Below are 15,569 nucleotides of genomic sequence, written 5' to 3'. Positions count from 1 at the left end.
ACTACAAACATAATGGCCTTTTTATAGCAATCTGAAGCACCACAGACAGTACTACACAATTTAAGGGGATGGCGGGAGCAGGAAGGGCTAAGGACGTGTTGACAGCAATAATTTAAAGCAAGATATTCTGCCAAGAATGAGAAACTAAAGAATGAAAGTCCAAATAGAAAGCTTGCAATTAAGCAAAAGCTCTGAAGAAGGAGGACTGTAGGCAACAGGCATCAGTTTGGATTGCTGCCCTCCAATTTGTTCAGTAAGACTTGTCTGCTGACTCCATATGTTTCATGTAAGTAAAATTCATACCAAGCTACGTAATAGTCTCTTAAGAGAAATTATGATGTTTGGGAAATAAAGCAACCACTTCTCTTCAATGTCCTTCATACAACAGGATCATTGCTTCTTCAGCACCGGGCATTCTAGAAGCGCAACACAGGACTGTACAAAAAAAATATGGAAACAAAATTAATTCCTCGGGGTATCCCAGCTTACATCTTCCTACCAAATAAATGCTGACCGACCTTTTCAGTGACAGCCAAGCTGGAGCACCCATGAACAACAAGCACCTGGTAGGCTGCAGTACCTCAGATTCTCTTCAAGACACTCTGGAGAGATGTCCCCTCCAGCCCCAGCTAATTCTGCTGGAGGAAGACACAGAATTTCTCCCGAAACCCCAAAGTCACACTTGGGTAGCTACCAGCTCCATGAAAAGACAAAAGTACATAGAAACCACAAACGTGGGATGTGCTCACAGCCTGACACCTTCTCCACAGTTCTCTGAGGCATGCTACCTGTACCAATCCTGCTCCGCATAGGTATGATTGAATATTTCATGTTAAAAGCTCTAAAAGGAAAAAAAAAAAACCACAAAAACCAACCACCACCAACCACCCTAGCCCAGAAATGCAGCCTGCCGAAGTCAACCACTCAACTACAGAGACAACACCGTCCTAGCCGTCCTGATGAGACTAGGAGCCCTGCGGAGCCTGGCATAACAGCTATAAATCACTCCAAAAATCTTCTTTTCATGCAGAGGTAAAGGGAAAAGGCAGAGCAGCACAGATTTCAGAGGGAAAGCGTGCCCCTTTCTAATTTGCCTAGTGGCACTGGCTTAAAATTGACATTTATTTCGATACTTGAGTTTGCGTCTCCTTTTTTATTTCAGCACAGAGCAAGCTGGGAATAAGGAATTTATCATAGGGAGAAAGGAGTTGGCACGGAGGCAGCACCTCTCCCAGGGCAGCAGGGCCTGACCACTGGAGACATCTCCTTCCTTGTGAGCAGGATGAAGTCACACGCGGGCTCCCAGCAGTTCAAGAAGAGACCGGTTTTGCAGGTGTTCTTGCACAGAAGATACTTTTCCTCGTGGTTTGGTTTCAACAGCTGGGTTGAAGCGCTATTACTGACAGACCCACGGGATGAAAATCCTGAGAATTAAGCACAAGATCTTCACGTTCAAACACAACCACCAGGGCCTAAAGAGCTAATGGAGAGCGACATGCCAAAGCATGCAATCATTTCCACGCGGCTGCCTTCAGCTTCTTTACATACGAGGCCAAGAAAGCCCCCGGGGCTGTACTAGTGCCTAAATGGGCGCAGGTTTCCTTTAGTCTCTAACAAAGGCTTTAAGCAATTGGCAAGCTGCCCCAGCCTGGCTGCCTTCTTCCTTTTCATAGGTGCCTCCATCCACCGATAACGCGGGGCGGCTTTGCATCTGCACCCTGCGCAAGCCGAGGTGAAGGGTATCGCGGGAAACCCAAGTCAGCCTTTCCCCCTCCGTGAGGTTACTCCCTGGAACAACCAGCAGAGTCTTTTTTGTTTCTGTACCTACCAGGCCGTAACACTTCAATAGCAGACAATATGTTCAAAAGCTCAAACGTTAACTGGTTTAGTGAGTTAAGATGAGAGATGCTGTCTGCAATTGCTCGGGGCAGAATGTGCTGAAGGAGCAGAAATCTACCTTTCAACTGGGAATCTATGAAACGGCTCCAAACAAACCCTTTAAAACGTGGAAACAATCCAACGACTGCTAGCTTACTCCAATGCGACAATAACTCTCGGAGACTTTTTGTTAAATTTCACCCACAGAAGATTTAAGCTATTCTTGACAGCAGAATTACAGAAAAAAAACCCAGCTCACACATCTCTCTCCCAGATCTCTCCACTTCACTCGTTCCTTTCATGCTCCCTTCCTTGGGCTGTCCTGCAGGCTATCCTCTCGTGATGTCGAGCATTCAACAGCAATACTGTTCGGTGGTTTTAACCGTGTCAGCTCCTCAATCCAGATCCCAAGGCAGCCCCAGGAGCAGCTGCACCAGCACAACCGAGAGGTTGTCACTTTGCAATAGAAAGCAGCGAACACGCTCCACACTGTACTGTTGCCAGATCGTTCATAACCTGAAGCCAAACTCAATCCGAACAGAAGACTATTTACTCCTTCCCCAGTTCTGCACGCCAAGTCTTTCCTTTTATCCTTCTGCCCAAATAGTTCTGGCTCCGCTGGAAGAGGAGTGTGCCTGCAGTGCCGTACAACATGTCGGTGTCTTTCACACCATTTTATTGTTCGCAGGAAGGTATTTTCTAATTTTAAACAAGAGAACAGAAGTAGTAATTATTTTCCAAAGAGAAGAGGCCAAGGTATGGCATCCTGCTCGGCATGGAGAACTCTGACACCACCATCTACTTTACTTCGCGCCCCCTCCCTTGTTGCTTTGCCAAATCCGTTTCCATCTCTAGAACGTGAAAAGAAGAAAGTGTCACCTTTGCTACTACAGACTCAACGTAGGTAACAGCAAGCCTCCATAAACCAGCCCCTGAAGAGCCGCCAGCACATGAACTTTTATTTCTACCTGGCTTTCCCCACCAGGTTCAACCCAAGAAGTTACCTTCACATCCCAGGGAAACGAATGGGTTGAATATCACAAGCTATCCCACTGCAACACCGATAAACTGAGAAGGATTACCGCAGGTAAGTGTGCGTAAGACAAATCTCTAGAACTCTTCTGAGCCAGAAGGTCACGTTCCATAGGCCACATACAAAGCCCAGAGGAGAGCAGACAGTGCAAAAGAACAATGCGAAGCAAATGGTATGTGTTTGGATGAGAACCAGAAAACAAACCCTAACCTCTGTCAAAAAAAACCTGGAACTGGCAACAGCCACACTTAACAGACAAGAGTTCAGGCCCCCGTTTACAGGAGCTGAAAAAGAATTAGAATTAGAGGAGGGGGAAGGGTCCAGATTTTCTTTTCCCTTTAAGTCTCACCTGAAAAAAAACCACCTTTGTTCAGATTTAATAAAAATCAGCTTCAACACCATGAAAGAGGAAAAAGACACATGCTATTAGCTAAGTAATTACTAGTAAGAGACATGATAGCAACCCTAATACATCAAGTATGATTTTGCCAGATCCAAATGCTTTCCTTCACAATTTCCATATTCTAACCAAAAGTGTTTTACCAAAGCTTTGTACAATGAACGTTTCGATACACAAAAGGCAAAGGGTAATTGCCTCTTCCTGTTTGCACCTCTAGCCAGATTATTTTTTTTTTTAAAGGCCTACTGCAAAAAGAATTGCCTTGAAAGCCTTCCAAGGCACCACCAACTCCAAGGTTTTGTATTTGGGGGAAATACGAGAGCAAATCAACTATCTTCTAGCGCAGGCCTCGGTGTGTCTGGTCAACGCTACGAAAACAACGTTGGTAAGTCCTCCTACACTAATGGCGACTAGCCCTACACAATTTTTACATGCTGCAATTTTAAAACAGGACTTAACAAGTAAAGTCTATCAAACACAGGAATAACTAAACAGAACAGCAATGTTTGTTCAAGGTTTCTAGGTGTGGCTGCAGCCAAGACATAATGGGGATTACTTATATCTGACTCATTTGCTTTGTCTTCATCCATGATTCTCCCTGTTTGGGACTCAATAATTGACGTTTTTCTGCACCACAGGACTTTTTGAGTTCAGGACATTTTCAAGAAGGGCTTGAGAATTTCAAGCAGAGAGAAGAAATTCCACAAATACAGTTGGTTCATATCGTGTGCAACCAAAACTTACCATCACCCTCACAGCTAAACCTCAGATTACCTGGACGCGTAGAAGAACACGCCAACTCCCAGCACACTGTACAGGCATCTGTTTTCTCCTTATCAGACCGCGTATTTCAAAGTCTCTTCTTTTTAAGTGACAACGTACCCACTTCTACAGAGCAGAGGGCTGAGCGCCCACAGATCTGCTCTGCTGCCTTTGTGTGACCCAGCAACCCACCTCACCTCCGTACATCGCGCCTTCCTGTCTGTGAACTGAAAATAACAGTACTTCCCCCTTTTCACTGCAGCAACTTCCAATCCAAAACTACGCAAGTATGGAGGTTTTCGTTCCAATTACAATAAGGATTGTTCTCTTTTTTTAATCCACAAGGGATCACTTAAAAGTTTCTGCCCTAAGAATAAACATAGGTCTCAATCTCAAAAAACATTTACACGAGCACGGGAGTATTAAGAGATCTACTTTCTGCTTACACAAGACAGGTCTCAGCCTTGTGCTGTTCAGTATTTTTTTCAGGATTGCCAAAAACCTTAAAAAATCCCGAGCTGTGTCAGAATAATTTATAATTTGGTTACCTGCAAACGCTTTCATGAAATCAAGTAAATGGTCCAGTATTTTTTTAAGCAGCAAAGTTTACATTCCTAAAAATTTAATCAATTGCCCTCTCCAGTTTGCCAAAGTTCACAGCTTTACAAAACGCAGAGCCGAGGCGCCTGCGTTCTCCGAGATGGAAAGGAGTAAGGTGCTAAGAGGTGAGAGTATCTCGAGCCAATGCTGCTGCCAAAGGCTTTGTTATGAAACCAGGGCTGTAGTTCTTGAGGACACACCGTAGAAGCACACACGCTTTTCTCCAGCTTAGAGACACAGCACAGAGTCATCCGAAGCAAACTTTCCAGCAACTCCCTTCTTCCACACACACAAACAGCTCTGCAAGGAGCCCTGCGTTTAGCCACTGGTACCTTGGTAGAACACCACCACGGGACACACAACGAGCTTTTAATTGATAATGCCAGGAATGGAACACCTTTAATAGGCATTTTCTGCTTATATTCAAGGGGGGGGGGGGAAGAATTCAGCACAGTTTAATAAGCTGCAGATCTGTTTATTCCTCTACCAGAACCGCTGAGGATCAAGGACCCCTTATCTGCTGCCCACATCACCTGACTCTGCTCTCCATCGCAGGGTGAACAATCCCAGGCTGGAATTTGCCATGTCACTTCCCAGCTCTTCAGAGTAACTCTCGCTCTCCTTCCCACAGTGACAACGCACACTGTGAGCAGGAGGATCAGCTGCTGCCGCGCAGCACAAAGCCATGCGAGCTACACGTCTCGCCTTCCTGCCAGAAAAGGCAAAGCGTGACCTTTTACAACTGTTTGTTAACCTTGCTCATGCCTCTTTCTAGAAAGTAAGCAGAAAACTTCAAAGCCTCCTTCCCCTCCTCAGGGTTTCTTTTGGCTGGTCAGCTTATCTATGTGATCATTGCTTCCAGAGAAGCAGGCGAGGCTTCCACAGCAGGTAATTATAGCAAAAGGCGATGATGAAGACGCAACCACTAGGCAAAGAAAACAATCTTATCAGGACATCCACACCGACATACATGCAGTCGCTCCTGTTCCCAGCGAGCAAATCATTACTGTATTTCCAGAAAAGGTGCTTCATACTGAAATGGCTCTTCATGTCAAAGGTTAATCAGCACTCTAAATGAAGAGTTGATGCATTAAGGGTACAGGTGGGACAACAGGCAACACAAAACCTTCTTTAACACATCCTCATCTAACTACCCTTTCTGGAAGGGTGGCTGCGCAGCTATGGGATGGAGTCACACACAGAAACCAGATCTCTCAGCTCTCCTGGTGCTTTATCTGCTGCATCACTCCCATTTTCAACCACATCCTTCCAATTTACGGGCAACCAAATGCCCCCTCACAACTTCTTTCATTTGTACGTTCCAAACTCGGTGCTTCTGAAATCTCCCGTGGCTCATCCCACACAAACAGCCTGTCACCTCTCCCGGTCACCCACAGTCCCTCCCTGCAGCAGCTACAGCAGCAGCTCATATGGAAAATAATTATTAGTGGGAAAATACTTATTCTTAGCTTCCTGTAATGAAATGCAGCAGCTCGGAAGGAGGAGCTGGAAGTATCACATGATGATCAATTCCCAACAGAGCAGAGGGCTTTGTCTTGCACGATGGAGATGCCTGTGGCTGCAGTGACTTCCCTCTGAGCAGGGGAGTTCTACCAGGAAAGGCAGGAATAAAGCAGAACTTCCTCCACCAAGTTACCCATGCTGCTCTCAGATAATTAGTATAAACTTGTATTAGAGGAACCATCAGCATTGCTATTCCTAAATCACTTTTCTTAATGCAGAGCGAGCTAAAATCTAGAAATACACACACTAACTCCTCTTCTTTGCAATTCGCACTTTATCGCCGATAACAGGACGGTTTAGTTTTGAAACTCCTTTAGGACGACCAAGGTACAGGAACAATATCCCTGTGAAGAGTGAAAGACAGGAGGAGAAACATCCCAAAGAATTCTTTTCCACCACTGCTCTTTAGACCTGATGTTTGACATTAGTCCTGATCCCAGAGGCAAAATGGGAGTGCTTTATCCACTAAGTCAACCAGCTCCCACGGCTATAGCCATCCTAAATGGAATGCATTATTCCTGCATTAAAACATATGTTTTTCAAGGCAGCTAGCCATCCGGCTGTTCTGAGAGAGATTACAGAAGACCTAATTTTATCAGGCAGGGATACAATTCTCCTGGTTATTTTTGCTCCCTAGGGACATGGAGTTGGTGAAAGCAGGTTGCCTGACTGCTGGGGAACAATTCTGAGAGGCTCAGTTGTTGATCACTCAGGCAGTAACTCACGTCCTGGGTTCACGAAATATATTAATGTATGCCCTGTGGGCCCCCATCCCCATGGAATTCAAAGTCCAGAAAGACCTAGTTTGTATCAGCAATTCTCAAGTCAACAAGAATTAGAAAAAGTTTATGTTGGCAGAGAAGTGCTAAAACTTTAAGCAAGTTTCCCCCCACACCCCTTTTTTTTTTTTCTTTTAATCAGCTTAAGATACAATAAGTAAAAGCCTTTGCTCACAAAAGCAGCAAGGAAAGTTACTACTACACTGACTATCTTTGGTATAAACATAATCTCTCCTGCCTGTGTTTATTCTAAGTACTGTTTCAGAAACTCTCAGCTTTGAAGTTTGCAAAAAAAAAAAAAGCAAGCTGATAGAAATAGGCATTTTACTCAAAAAAATATCCAGGCCAGAGTAACAACCCCACCACTGGCAAACATTATTCACAATGAGAAATACAGGTGTGAGGCTTTTCCCAAGACTTTTCATCAAAATGTAATGGGAAAATTCGTGTAGCAGATGGAATGCTGCGCCTGCAGAGCATCCGTTAGCTATAAATCACTGTTTCCTCACACATGGTGCAAATTTAAGAGTCCTCCATTCTAATTAATAGAACGAGACATCCTGGCCTGATGACTTGTCCCTGATTTCATAAGCTCTAAGAAAAATTTTGGATTGAATCAACCTCAACAGAGGAACGCTTCAGTTCCTCTCACTGTTAACCCAGGTCCAAAAAGCAACCGAGCAACTCTCTGAGAGAGTCAGGAAATGCTTTTTATAACTTTGAGACACACGGTTTAAAGAAAACCATTTTAAGAAATTATCTGAACATGGTATTTGAAACAAATGAAAACAGGATACTATTCAGCTTCTGCTTGCACCTCTGGGACTTCTCACCATTAGTTCACTCTTTGGCTTCTGAAACTCGCCACTGAATAAACATGATAAATCCAATGAATAGAAAGCTTCACGACAAAACCGAATCAGATAGAGGGAACCAGGAAGGAACCCATCACCCTTTCCGCAACGTTACCAATGAACGAGAAACACGAGGGGTCCTCTGCAGGCAGAGTTTCCCAGGGAGCTCCGAGCACTGCCTAGTTAGATGCACGTTTGAAAGACCAGCAATCCGGCTCCGTGCAGTTATGCTGCCATCCATCACATTTACTACTTAATATTTCATGCTACAGAATTTAAAATAGAAAACTGAAGATCAGTTATCTAGGACACCACAAAAAGAACGCCAAATGCGGCTTTAGCGCAGATGTGTCAGGCTAACAGGTCTGATTAACATTTCCAGCCTAAGTATCCAGCTGAAACTGCAAATACCACCCATACTGGAAGTAGTAAGAATCATAAAAGACAAACCAGGAATCATTGCTACCAGATGTCCCCTCCACCCAGCTGAGGAAAACTGGTTCTAACTCCAGCAAAGCTTCAGAGAAGCAGTCAGGGAGGAGGTGGAGGACTCTCTTTAAAGCCTCTAATTTCCTCCTCTCCCCAAGGCAAAGGGTCAGAGCTGCAGCTTTTAAAAATAGCCCCAAACTTGCTCCTCATTTCCCAAGTATAAAAGGGACAACACAAAAATATGCACATTCTCTAACTCTCCTGGTTATTCTTTATTATATCAGCCCGGGTGCTCCCAAAACCTTCCTTTTCTTCACCATGTTTACACGCATCAAACATGTACCAACAGTAAAACCTACTCCCACTCACAGTAGCCAAAATATTTCTTTCAGTATTTGCGTTTAACTCACTCTCTCCAAACCATTAGTCATTTAAATCATTCTGCTTTGACCATCCGCAGAGTAGAAATTCGTGATCATCTTACGGACCTTCTGTTTGATGCACTGGCCACAGATCTGTGACTTTGCTCCTCCTGAGCACGACTTGAGTTGTATTTCCTTTTCTGGTGAGACACGGACATGGCAAGGAACCCCTGCGCTGCCACGCTTGCATCACTTCTTCCTGGGTTGCAAGGCTTAAGAAAATACAATAGCACCTGAAGTGAAGGCTCTTATCAGAACCTTTGTAAAGCCAAACAGGGCAGGAACGATCATCTCCCAATTTGCGTGAACAGCTCCCTAGGACATGCTCCAAAAGGTTTCTTTATGCATTTCAAAGCGCTGCCTCAGAACTGTGCCTTTGTTGGCTGCATACAGAAAGTCTGTGTCAAAGCCATAGGCAGATTTCTCAGCAGATTTGGTACCCATCAGCTGTCAGTCCTGCAGGTAAATTAAGGAAGCAACATAAAAGCCTTCCCATTCCTAGCTTTGCCTAATGCAAGACTTGTGGGTGAGATGCTGCATAAATTCACAAAAACCACCCGTAAGTCCTGCTAGCTACAAGACGACCAGATCCAACTTGCTTATGTTTATAAGCTCTTCTTCAACCTTTCCTGTGCTACGGCCACAGCTCCCCTCTGAACGGGAGGGGAGAAACTGAAGTGAAACCTTTCTGCTCACTCAGCAAAATCCACGCAGCCAGTCCTTGCTCGGACAATGACTTCCTTTGACCCTCCTCTCATCTGTCTGAGTTCTGTGCTTCAGCTACTTCAGTCTGTAAAAAAAAGATCCTCACCTACCCCAGCAGGCGCCTGACAATCGAAGAATGAAAACTGCAGCGCACGATTTTTGGAAGAACAGAAAAATAACATGATTCCATAGGAAATTCTCAAGCCAAACAAAATAAAGACTCTACCCACTTGCTTGAGTCAACATGTTTTCTTCCAGTAAGGTTCTATCCTATTTGGCTGGCCTTCCATCCTGGGTTTCAACTGTTTTGCTGATACTACTTTTTCCACACTTGCCACCATCCTTGGCTAGGTCTTCAGCTTCTGAAAATCCTAATACAAAGCTTTCCTCTGCAGACAGAGCCTCAATTCTTCAGCAAGAGACAATCAGCTTTGAAAGGAACAAACACAGGTGCATGAAGCCATTCACAGAAAAAACACCCACGCAAAATCACCAACCAGACAACGAAATGTATGTTTAACTAGAAAAGTAAACAGAAACCAGCTCCTTCTGCACATGAGGCAAGAGTATTGATACGATAACCCTGTCACCCAACACAGAAGCAACTGGAATTATATTCAAGGCCTGCACTGCTAACAGGGGAATTCCTTGCTGTTCCTCGGTGGAGTTCCCCTCGGCCCGTGCCTCATACTTTCACAGATATCACAAGTTGAAGTTCACTAACATCCCTTTACTAATCAAAAGAAACAGACGAGACAGAAACTGTAGTGAAACAACAACAACAAAAAAAAAAGGCAGCCAAATAGCCAAATAAGCTCTTTATGAGCACGCTTAACCCTCTCAGAGAAAAGCTGGCCCATACAGTGCAGCCCGGGAGACAGCTGTCCTACTTTCAAAGCAAAAGCTCTTGTCACACCATCTATGTTGTACCAAGAGAAGAAACTTTACCGCACAAGCGGTACAATAGTCTCGTGGTGTGCGCTGCGTAAAACAAACCCACTGGACGTGCTTAATTAAAACATTTGAATCTGGCTATTCCAGATTCTATTAACAGGGCTGCGATGAAGTTCACACGAGAGGAGCTGCTCGAGAATTTCACCCCAAGTAGAAGAGCACCCAGACCTCCCCAAGCTGAGTGCTGAAGTGCTTTAATACCAACGTTTTCAGCCGAATATGGGACAGATTCCGCCACTTACCGTGTTCTACGAACTGATCAGCACACGCTGCAAACATCTGAAGACACAGCATCATACAGGGGACACAAAGTCACCTTCAAACACAGCTGCAAAGCCCAAAGGCCTAAGACTGAGCTCCCGTACTTACAAAAATGTGAAAACGGGAGTAAAAGTCTTCTTTAAAGCTAAACTTTGGCACTTTTACCCATGAAAAAGAAGCAGATGCAAATACAAAGACAGCCCTTCCCATCATTAGTGATGCATAATGTGGGCGTCACTGACAGATGAAGAAAAGCACTAGAAAGAGAAAAAAAGCCAGAAGTGAGAAAAGAAGGAAAACATGAGTAATGAACAGGTTCCAGGTTTTGTGACCCAACTCACTGCTTATACACAATTGTTGTTATTTTAACATTTTTTACTTAGTGGCTACAACACTGACCCCTCCGTAAGGAAATGCAATGTCTCTGTAAAGCGTCATGTTTCAGATTTGGGGATAATGTACTTCATGTTGACAGAAGACAGCTGAATTCTTATCTACGCTTTGAAATAAATGACTTAGACTCAAATCAATCACTGAGGCCAAATGAAGACACACGATAAAAGACTAAAAAAAAAAAAAAAAAAGAAATGCCATTTCTGTTGATTAATAAACAATTACTGTTTCCCGAAACACTTTCCACCGTTTTGCTAAGACATTTCAAGTGCACTCAGGAATGGGACTGCTGTTACTGCCATGCTGACCACAAGGCTCAGTAAGGAATAATCCAGGGCTGGTAGAGGTATAATTAGTCCTGTTGCTCTGTCCGCACAGATTGTTCCTGAAGAAAGTCTCATGGCTCATCGTTGCAAACTATGATTTCTATTTTAAGCACACATTAAACTAATCCTGCTCCACTTTGCACCCTACTTGCTGACACAGCATCTTTCACAACCCGAACGCCTGATAAGATTTTAATGCTGTATTTCCCCCATATTGTTGGAAATTCTCTACACCGTGGCAGTGAACGGTAACGCAGCCCTGCGTAAAACTCACTGTGAGGCTCAGCACACAACTGGATTACGCTCCGAGCCTACAGCCTCCTGCATCTGAACCACCTTCCAGCAGCACTCAGGTGCTCCCCACCACAAGACCATACACCAAGGACAGAGAAGCCTCGCAGCTCCTGCGGTCGGGGACCCCGGACTACTCGTACCAACTCTGTGCAGATGCAATTCCTCTCCTGTTCCAAAAGCGAGGTGCTCCTACCCAGGAAACCTGACAGAAACATTTATATAGTAAACAGTCAAGCCTAGAGACAAATAAAGGGGGTGGGGGCGAAAAGGATCAAGTGTTCTTATCTGAGCAATAGCTAATCAGTTAAACATGAAGCATCACCACCATTTTTAATAAGATGTTTCCATTCAATATTGTTTACTATAAACAGTCCATAGTTATTGGCAGTGGAACAATGCATGCATACAGCTTAAAATTTTTAAGCTTCAGCTTCAAAGTAGGGCGTATTTTTCAAGAACTATACAATGACATTACCTCACTGACTCACTCGGCTCCTTTACAGGTCAGGCCTCAGCTATCTCAGCAGCAAGATACCAGGAAAGATGTTTCCAAGAGCTCAGGGACAAAGTCACCCAAAATTCTTTGTACTTACTTTTTCTTTTTGATAGAAAAAGTGACGTGCGCAAACAAATCCGTGATGTGCATATTAAGAAATCTGAGCACGGAATCCACAAAGGGGCAGTGGATTTAATAGTCAGAGAATTACTTATATAACACAGAAAACTTCACCGCACTGAAGTTTAAGCTATTTGAGAAGCCTACTAAAAATCAGAATGATGTCACAGCCAGCCATTCTAGCAAAAGGATTTAAAGTTTGCAGCGCCATATATTACAGGGTCAAACTATAGTGGGCTTTCAGCCTCAGTAACTTCTTAAAAAAACAAACAAACAAACAAAAAAATCCTTTCACGTTACATTTTTAGCAAAACAAGAGAACGTTCTTCAATTCTTCGTTATCGTGGAGTACCCAAACCCAAATACCAGATAGCATTATCTACTTTAGTTAAATGTTTACAGAAAGGATATCTGAAAAACACCTGACAAGAAAAACCCCAAACAGCTAACATTCGAAGTTTAATGACAAATAATCTGCGTTAAGAAAGCACTACCAGGGGCTCTTCCTCTGGCATCCTACACCCATGCGGGCAGCGGAGGGTGCCAGCGCCCAGCTCAGTGCAAGAATTCTAAGCTGCAAAACAAGGAGCAGGTTTCCTCTAGACACTGCGCGTTCTGGGACAAAGCGAGTAACGAAAGATGTTACCCCCACTTGATTTTTTCCAAAGTTTGAATCCGGAGAGAAATTATTGCAGCCCTGCAGGAAGCCCTCCCAAGAAGCCCCTGCTGATGGCACCAAGCTGCCTGGATGAATTTATAAAGATATGCAAAACGGAGCTACCTGCTCTGCAACCTTCACCCTCTGCCTCAGATTCATCCCTCGCCCTCCGGCTTCACCAGGGAACTTTGCAACAAAGCTATATGGAGAGCAGCGTTTTAAGCACTAGGAAACAAAGACATACCCATGCAAAAAAGGAAACAGAAAAAAGCGCATGCTCTGTCCCGGTTATGGCTGTGCAAAAGAACTTACTCACAAAGTGGAAAGAACACCGGGTTTGTCTTCATTCTGCACCCAAAGCCCCTCGCCTCCCCCCGCCCAGGACCCCTGGCTGTCCCCAGAGCCTCTCCCTCCCTCCCACTCCGCATCCCCAGCTCAGGAACGACAGAAAACAGGCCACAAGAAAAGCCCTTCCGAGGGGGCTCATCGCCCCGGGCCAGCCGAGGGTCCCCCCCGGGTCTGGCAGGGGGCTCCCCCCCAGCCACAGCCCCTCCCCACGGGCTGAGCCCCTCCATCCCCCGGCCCACCCCACGCACATTCACTCCCCCTCATCCCTGGTCCCCTCACACGGAGCCTGTGGGAGCCCCCCCACCCCACCCCGACAGGCCCCCAGACACCTCGCAGGGAGCCTCTGGGAGCCCCCGGACCCCTCACACAGAGCCTCTGGAAGCCCCCCCCCCCTCCCCCCCCGACAGGCCCCCAGACCCCTCGCAGGGAGCCTGTGGGAGCCCCCCACACACCCCCAGGCCCCTCTCACGAGCCTCTAGAAGCCACACACAGACAGACAGGCCCCCGACCCCCTCACACGGAGCCTCTGGGAGCCCCACAGCCCCCACAGCCAGGCCCCCAGCCCCCTCACAGGGAGCCTCTGGAAGATCCACACACACCGGCAGGGCCCCGGCCCCCTCACACGGAGCCTCTGGGAGCCCCCCCCCAACCCAGCCCCCTTGCACGGAGCCTCTAGAACTCACCCCCCCCCCCCAGGCTGCCGGCCCCCTCACACGGAGCCTCTGGGACACCCCAGCCCCCCGGAGACAGGCCCCCAGCCCCCTCGCACAAAGCCTCTGGAAGCCCCCCCCCACAGACAAGCCCCTGGCCCCCTCGCAGAGAGCCTCTGGAAGCCCCCACCACCACCAACAGGCTCCCAACCCCCTTACACGGAGCCTGTGAAACTCCCCTCCCCCGGACAAGCCCCCAGCCCCCTCGCACAGAGCCTCTGGGAGCCCCACACACACCGACAGGCCCCCGGCCCCCTCACACGAAGCCTCTGGGAGCCGCCCGGGCCCCTCGCAGGGAGCCTCTGGGAGCCCCCCCACACGCAGACAAGCCCCCGGCCCCCTCGCAGGGACACACACCCCCCCCCAGCCGCGGGCCTCCTCTCCCACAGACCCACATCAGCCCCGCTCCCCCCCTCCCCCCCCGGAGGCTCCCCCCGCCTGGGCCGCGGGAGGAGGCCGCGGCGGCCGGGCCGGCGCCCCGGGGGCAGGGCAGGGCAGGCGGGCGGGCTCCCGGCGCGGCCCGGCGCTCCTCACCTTCGGAGAGCTCCAGCTCCAGCTCAGCCAGCTGCTCACGGACCTCGCGGGGCAGCGAGGAGACGCCCGCGGCCGCCAGCTCGGCCATGGCGGGCGGAGGGAAGGAGGGGGAAGGGGGGTGGGGGTGGGGAAAAGGCAGGTCCGGCCGCCGGGTCGGCGCGGCTCCGGCTCAGCGCCGGGGGCTCCGGATCGCGGGCACGGCGGGAGCGGCCGCCACCTCCGCCATGCTGAGCCCCAGCGCCGCCGTCACGTGACGGGGCGGCGCGCCCGCCTCGCCCGGCCCGGCCTCCCGCCGCCGCGCGCCCCCCCGCGGCCCGGCCCCGCCGCTCGCCTCGCACCGCCCGTGCCGGGGGGGCCGGTCCCGCAGCGCGGCCCTGGGCACCGCGGGCCGCCGGGGCTCCCCTCAGCGGGGCCCGCCGCGTCCCCTGTCCCCTCGGGGGGGGTCAGCCGCTTCCCGCCTGTCCCCTCACGGGGGAATCGAGGCCACTGCCCCCCGTGTCCCCTCAGGGGGGTCAGCCGCTTCCCGCCTGTCCCCTCACGGGGGCCCGAGGCCACCGCCGCCCGTGTCCCCTCGGGGGGGGCGGGGGGGGGGAGGGGAGCACCGCTTCCCGCGCGTCCCCTGACGGGGGGACCGCCGCTTTCCCTGTCCTGACACCCTGAGGGACACCGCCACCTCCTGTGTGTCCCCTCACGGGGGGCGCCGCCACCTCCCCTGTCCCCTCACGGGGGGCCACCACCACCCCTCCCCCCCCCCCGCCCCTCAGGCCCCCAGACCGCAACACAGGCAAGTGACACCTGGGGGGTTGTGGTTTTTTTTGTTGTTGTTGTTTTTGGTTTTTTGGTGTTTTTTTTTTTTTCTTTTAAATCAGCTTTATTTTTCTAACTGTTATTTCAATTTCCCATAGCACCTTGGCAATGTCAAAAACAAATACAAATACATGTATTATCATTTTAACATTTAAAGCATGAACCTACTTTACACAAATTTTGTTTTGGACAGTTTTGACAACAGGAATATACCAGAACAGACAAAAGTATAGAAGCCAGGTAAGTCGCTTTTTTTTTTTTTTTTTTTTTCTCCTTTCACTG

At 48.1% G+C, this 15,569-nt stretch overlaps 1 protein-coding gene across 4 annotated transcripts in view; it reads right to left on the bottom strand.

Annotated features, from left to right (window-relative positions):
• Nucleotides 1–15,569, bottom strand: part of DIP2B (disco interacting protein 2 homolog B) — a 125,010-nt gene that overhangs the window by 57,174 nt on the left and 52,267 nt on the right. For 3 of the 4 annotated variants that reach the window (XM_055696417.1, XM_055696419.1, XM_055696421.1), the window contains exon 1: nucleotides 14,481–14,721. The exons of the other annotated variant lie outside the window; for it this stretch is intronic. In XM_055696417.1, coding sequence (XP_055552392.1) covers nucleotides 14,481–14,568 — 88 coding nt within the window. In that variant the 5' untranslated portion in view covers nucleotides 14,569–14,721. Of the gene's footprint in view, nucleotides 1–14,480; nucleotides 14,722–15,569 lie in introns of those variants that run through there. 4 annotated transcript variants of the gene reach the window in all.

Source organism: Falco cherrug, chromosome 19, assembly GCF_023634085.1.
Source record: "Falco cherrug isolate bFalChe1 chromosome 19, bFalChe1.pri, whole genome shotgun sequence".
Classification (NCBI taxonomy): Eukaryota; Metazoa; Chordata; class Aves; order Falconiformes; family Falconidae; genus Falco; species Falco cherrug.
The sequence above is the reverse complement of the archived record's forward strand: the minus strand, read 5'-3'. Positions and strand labels throughout refer to the sequence as shown.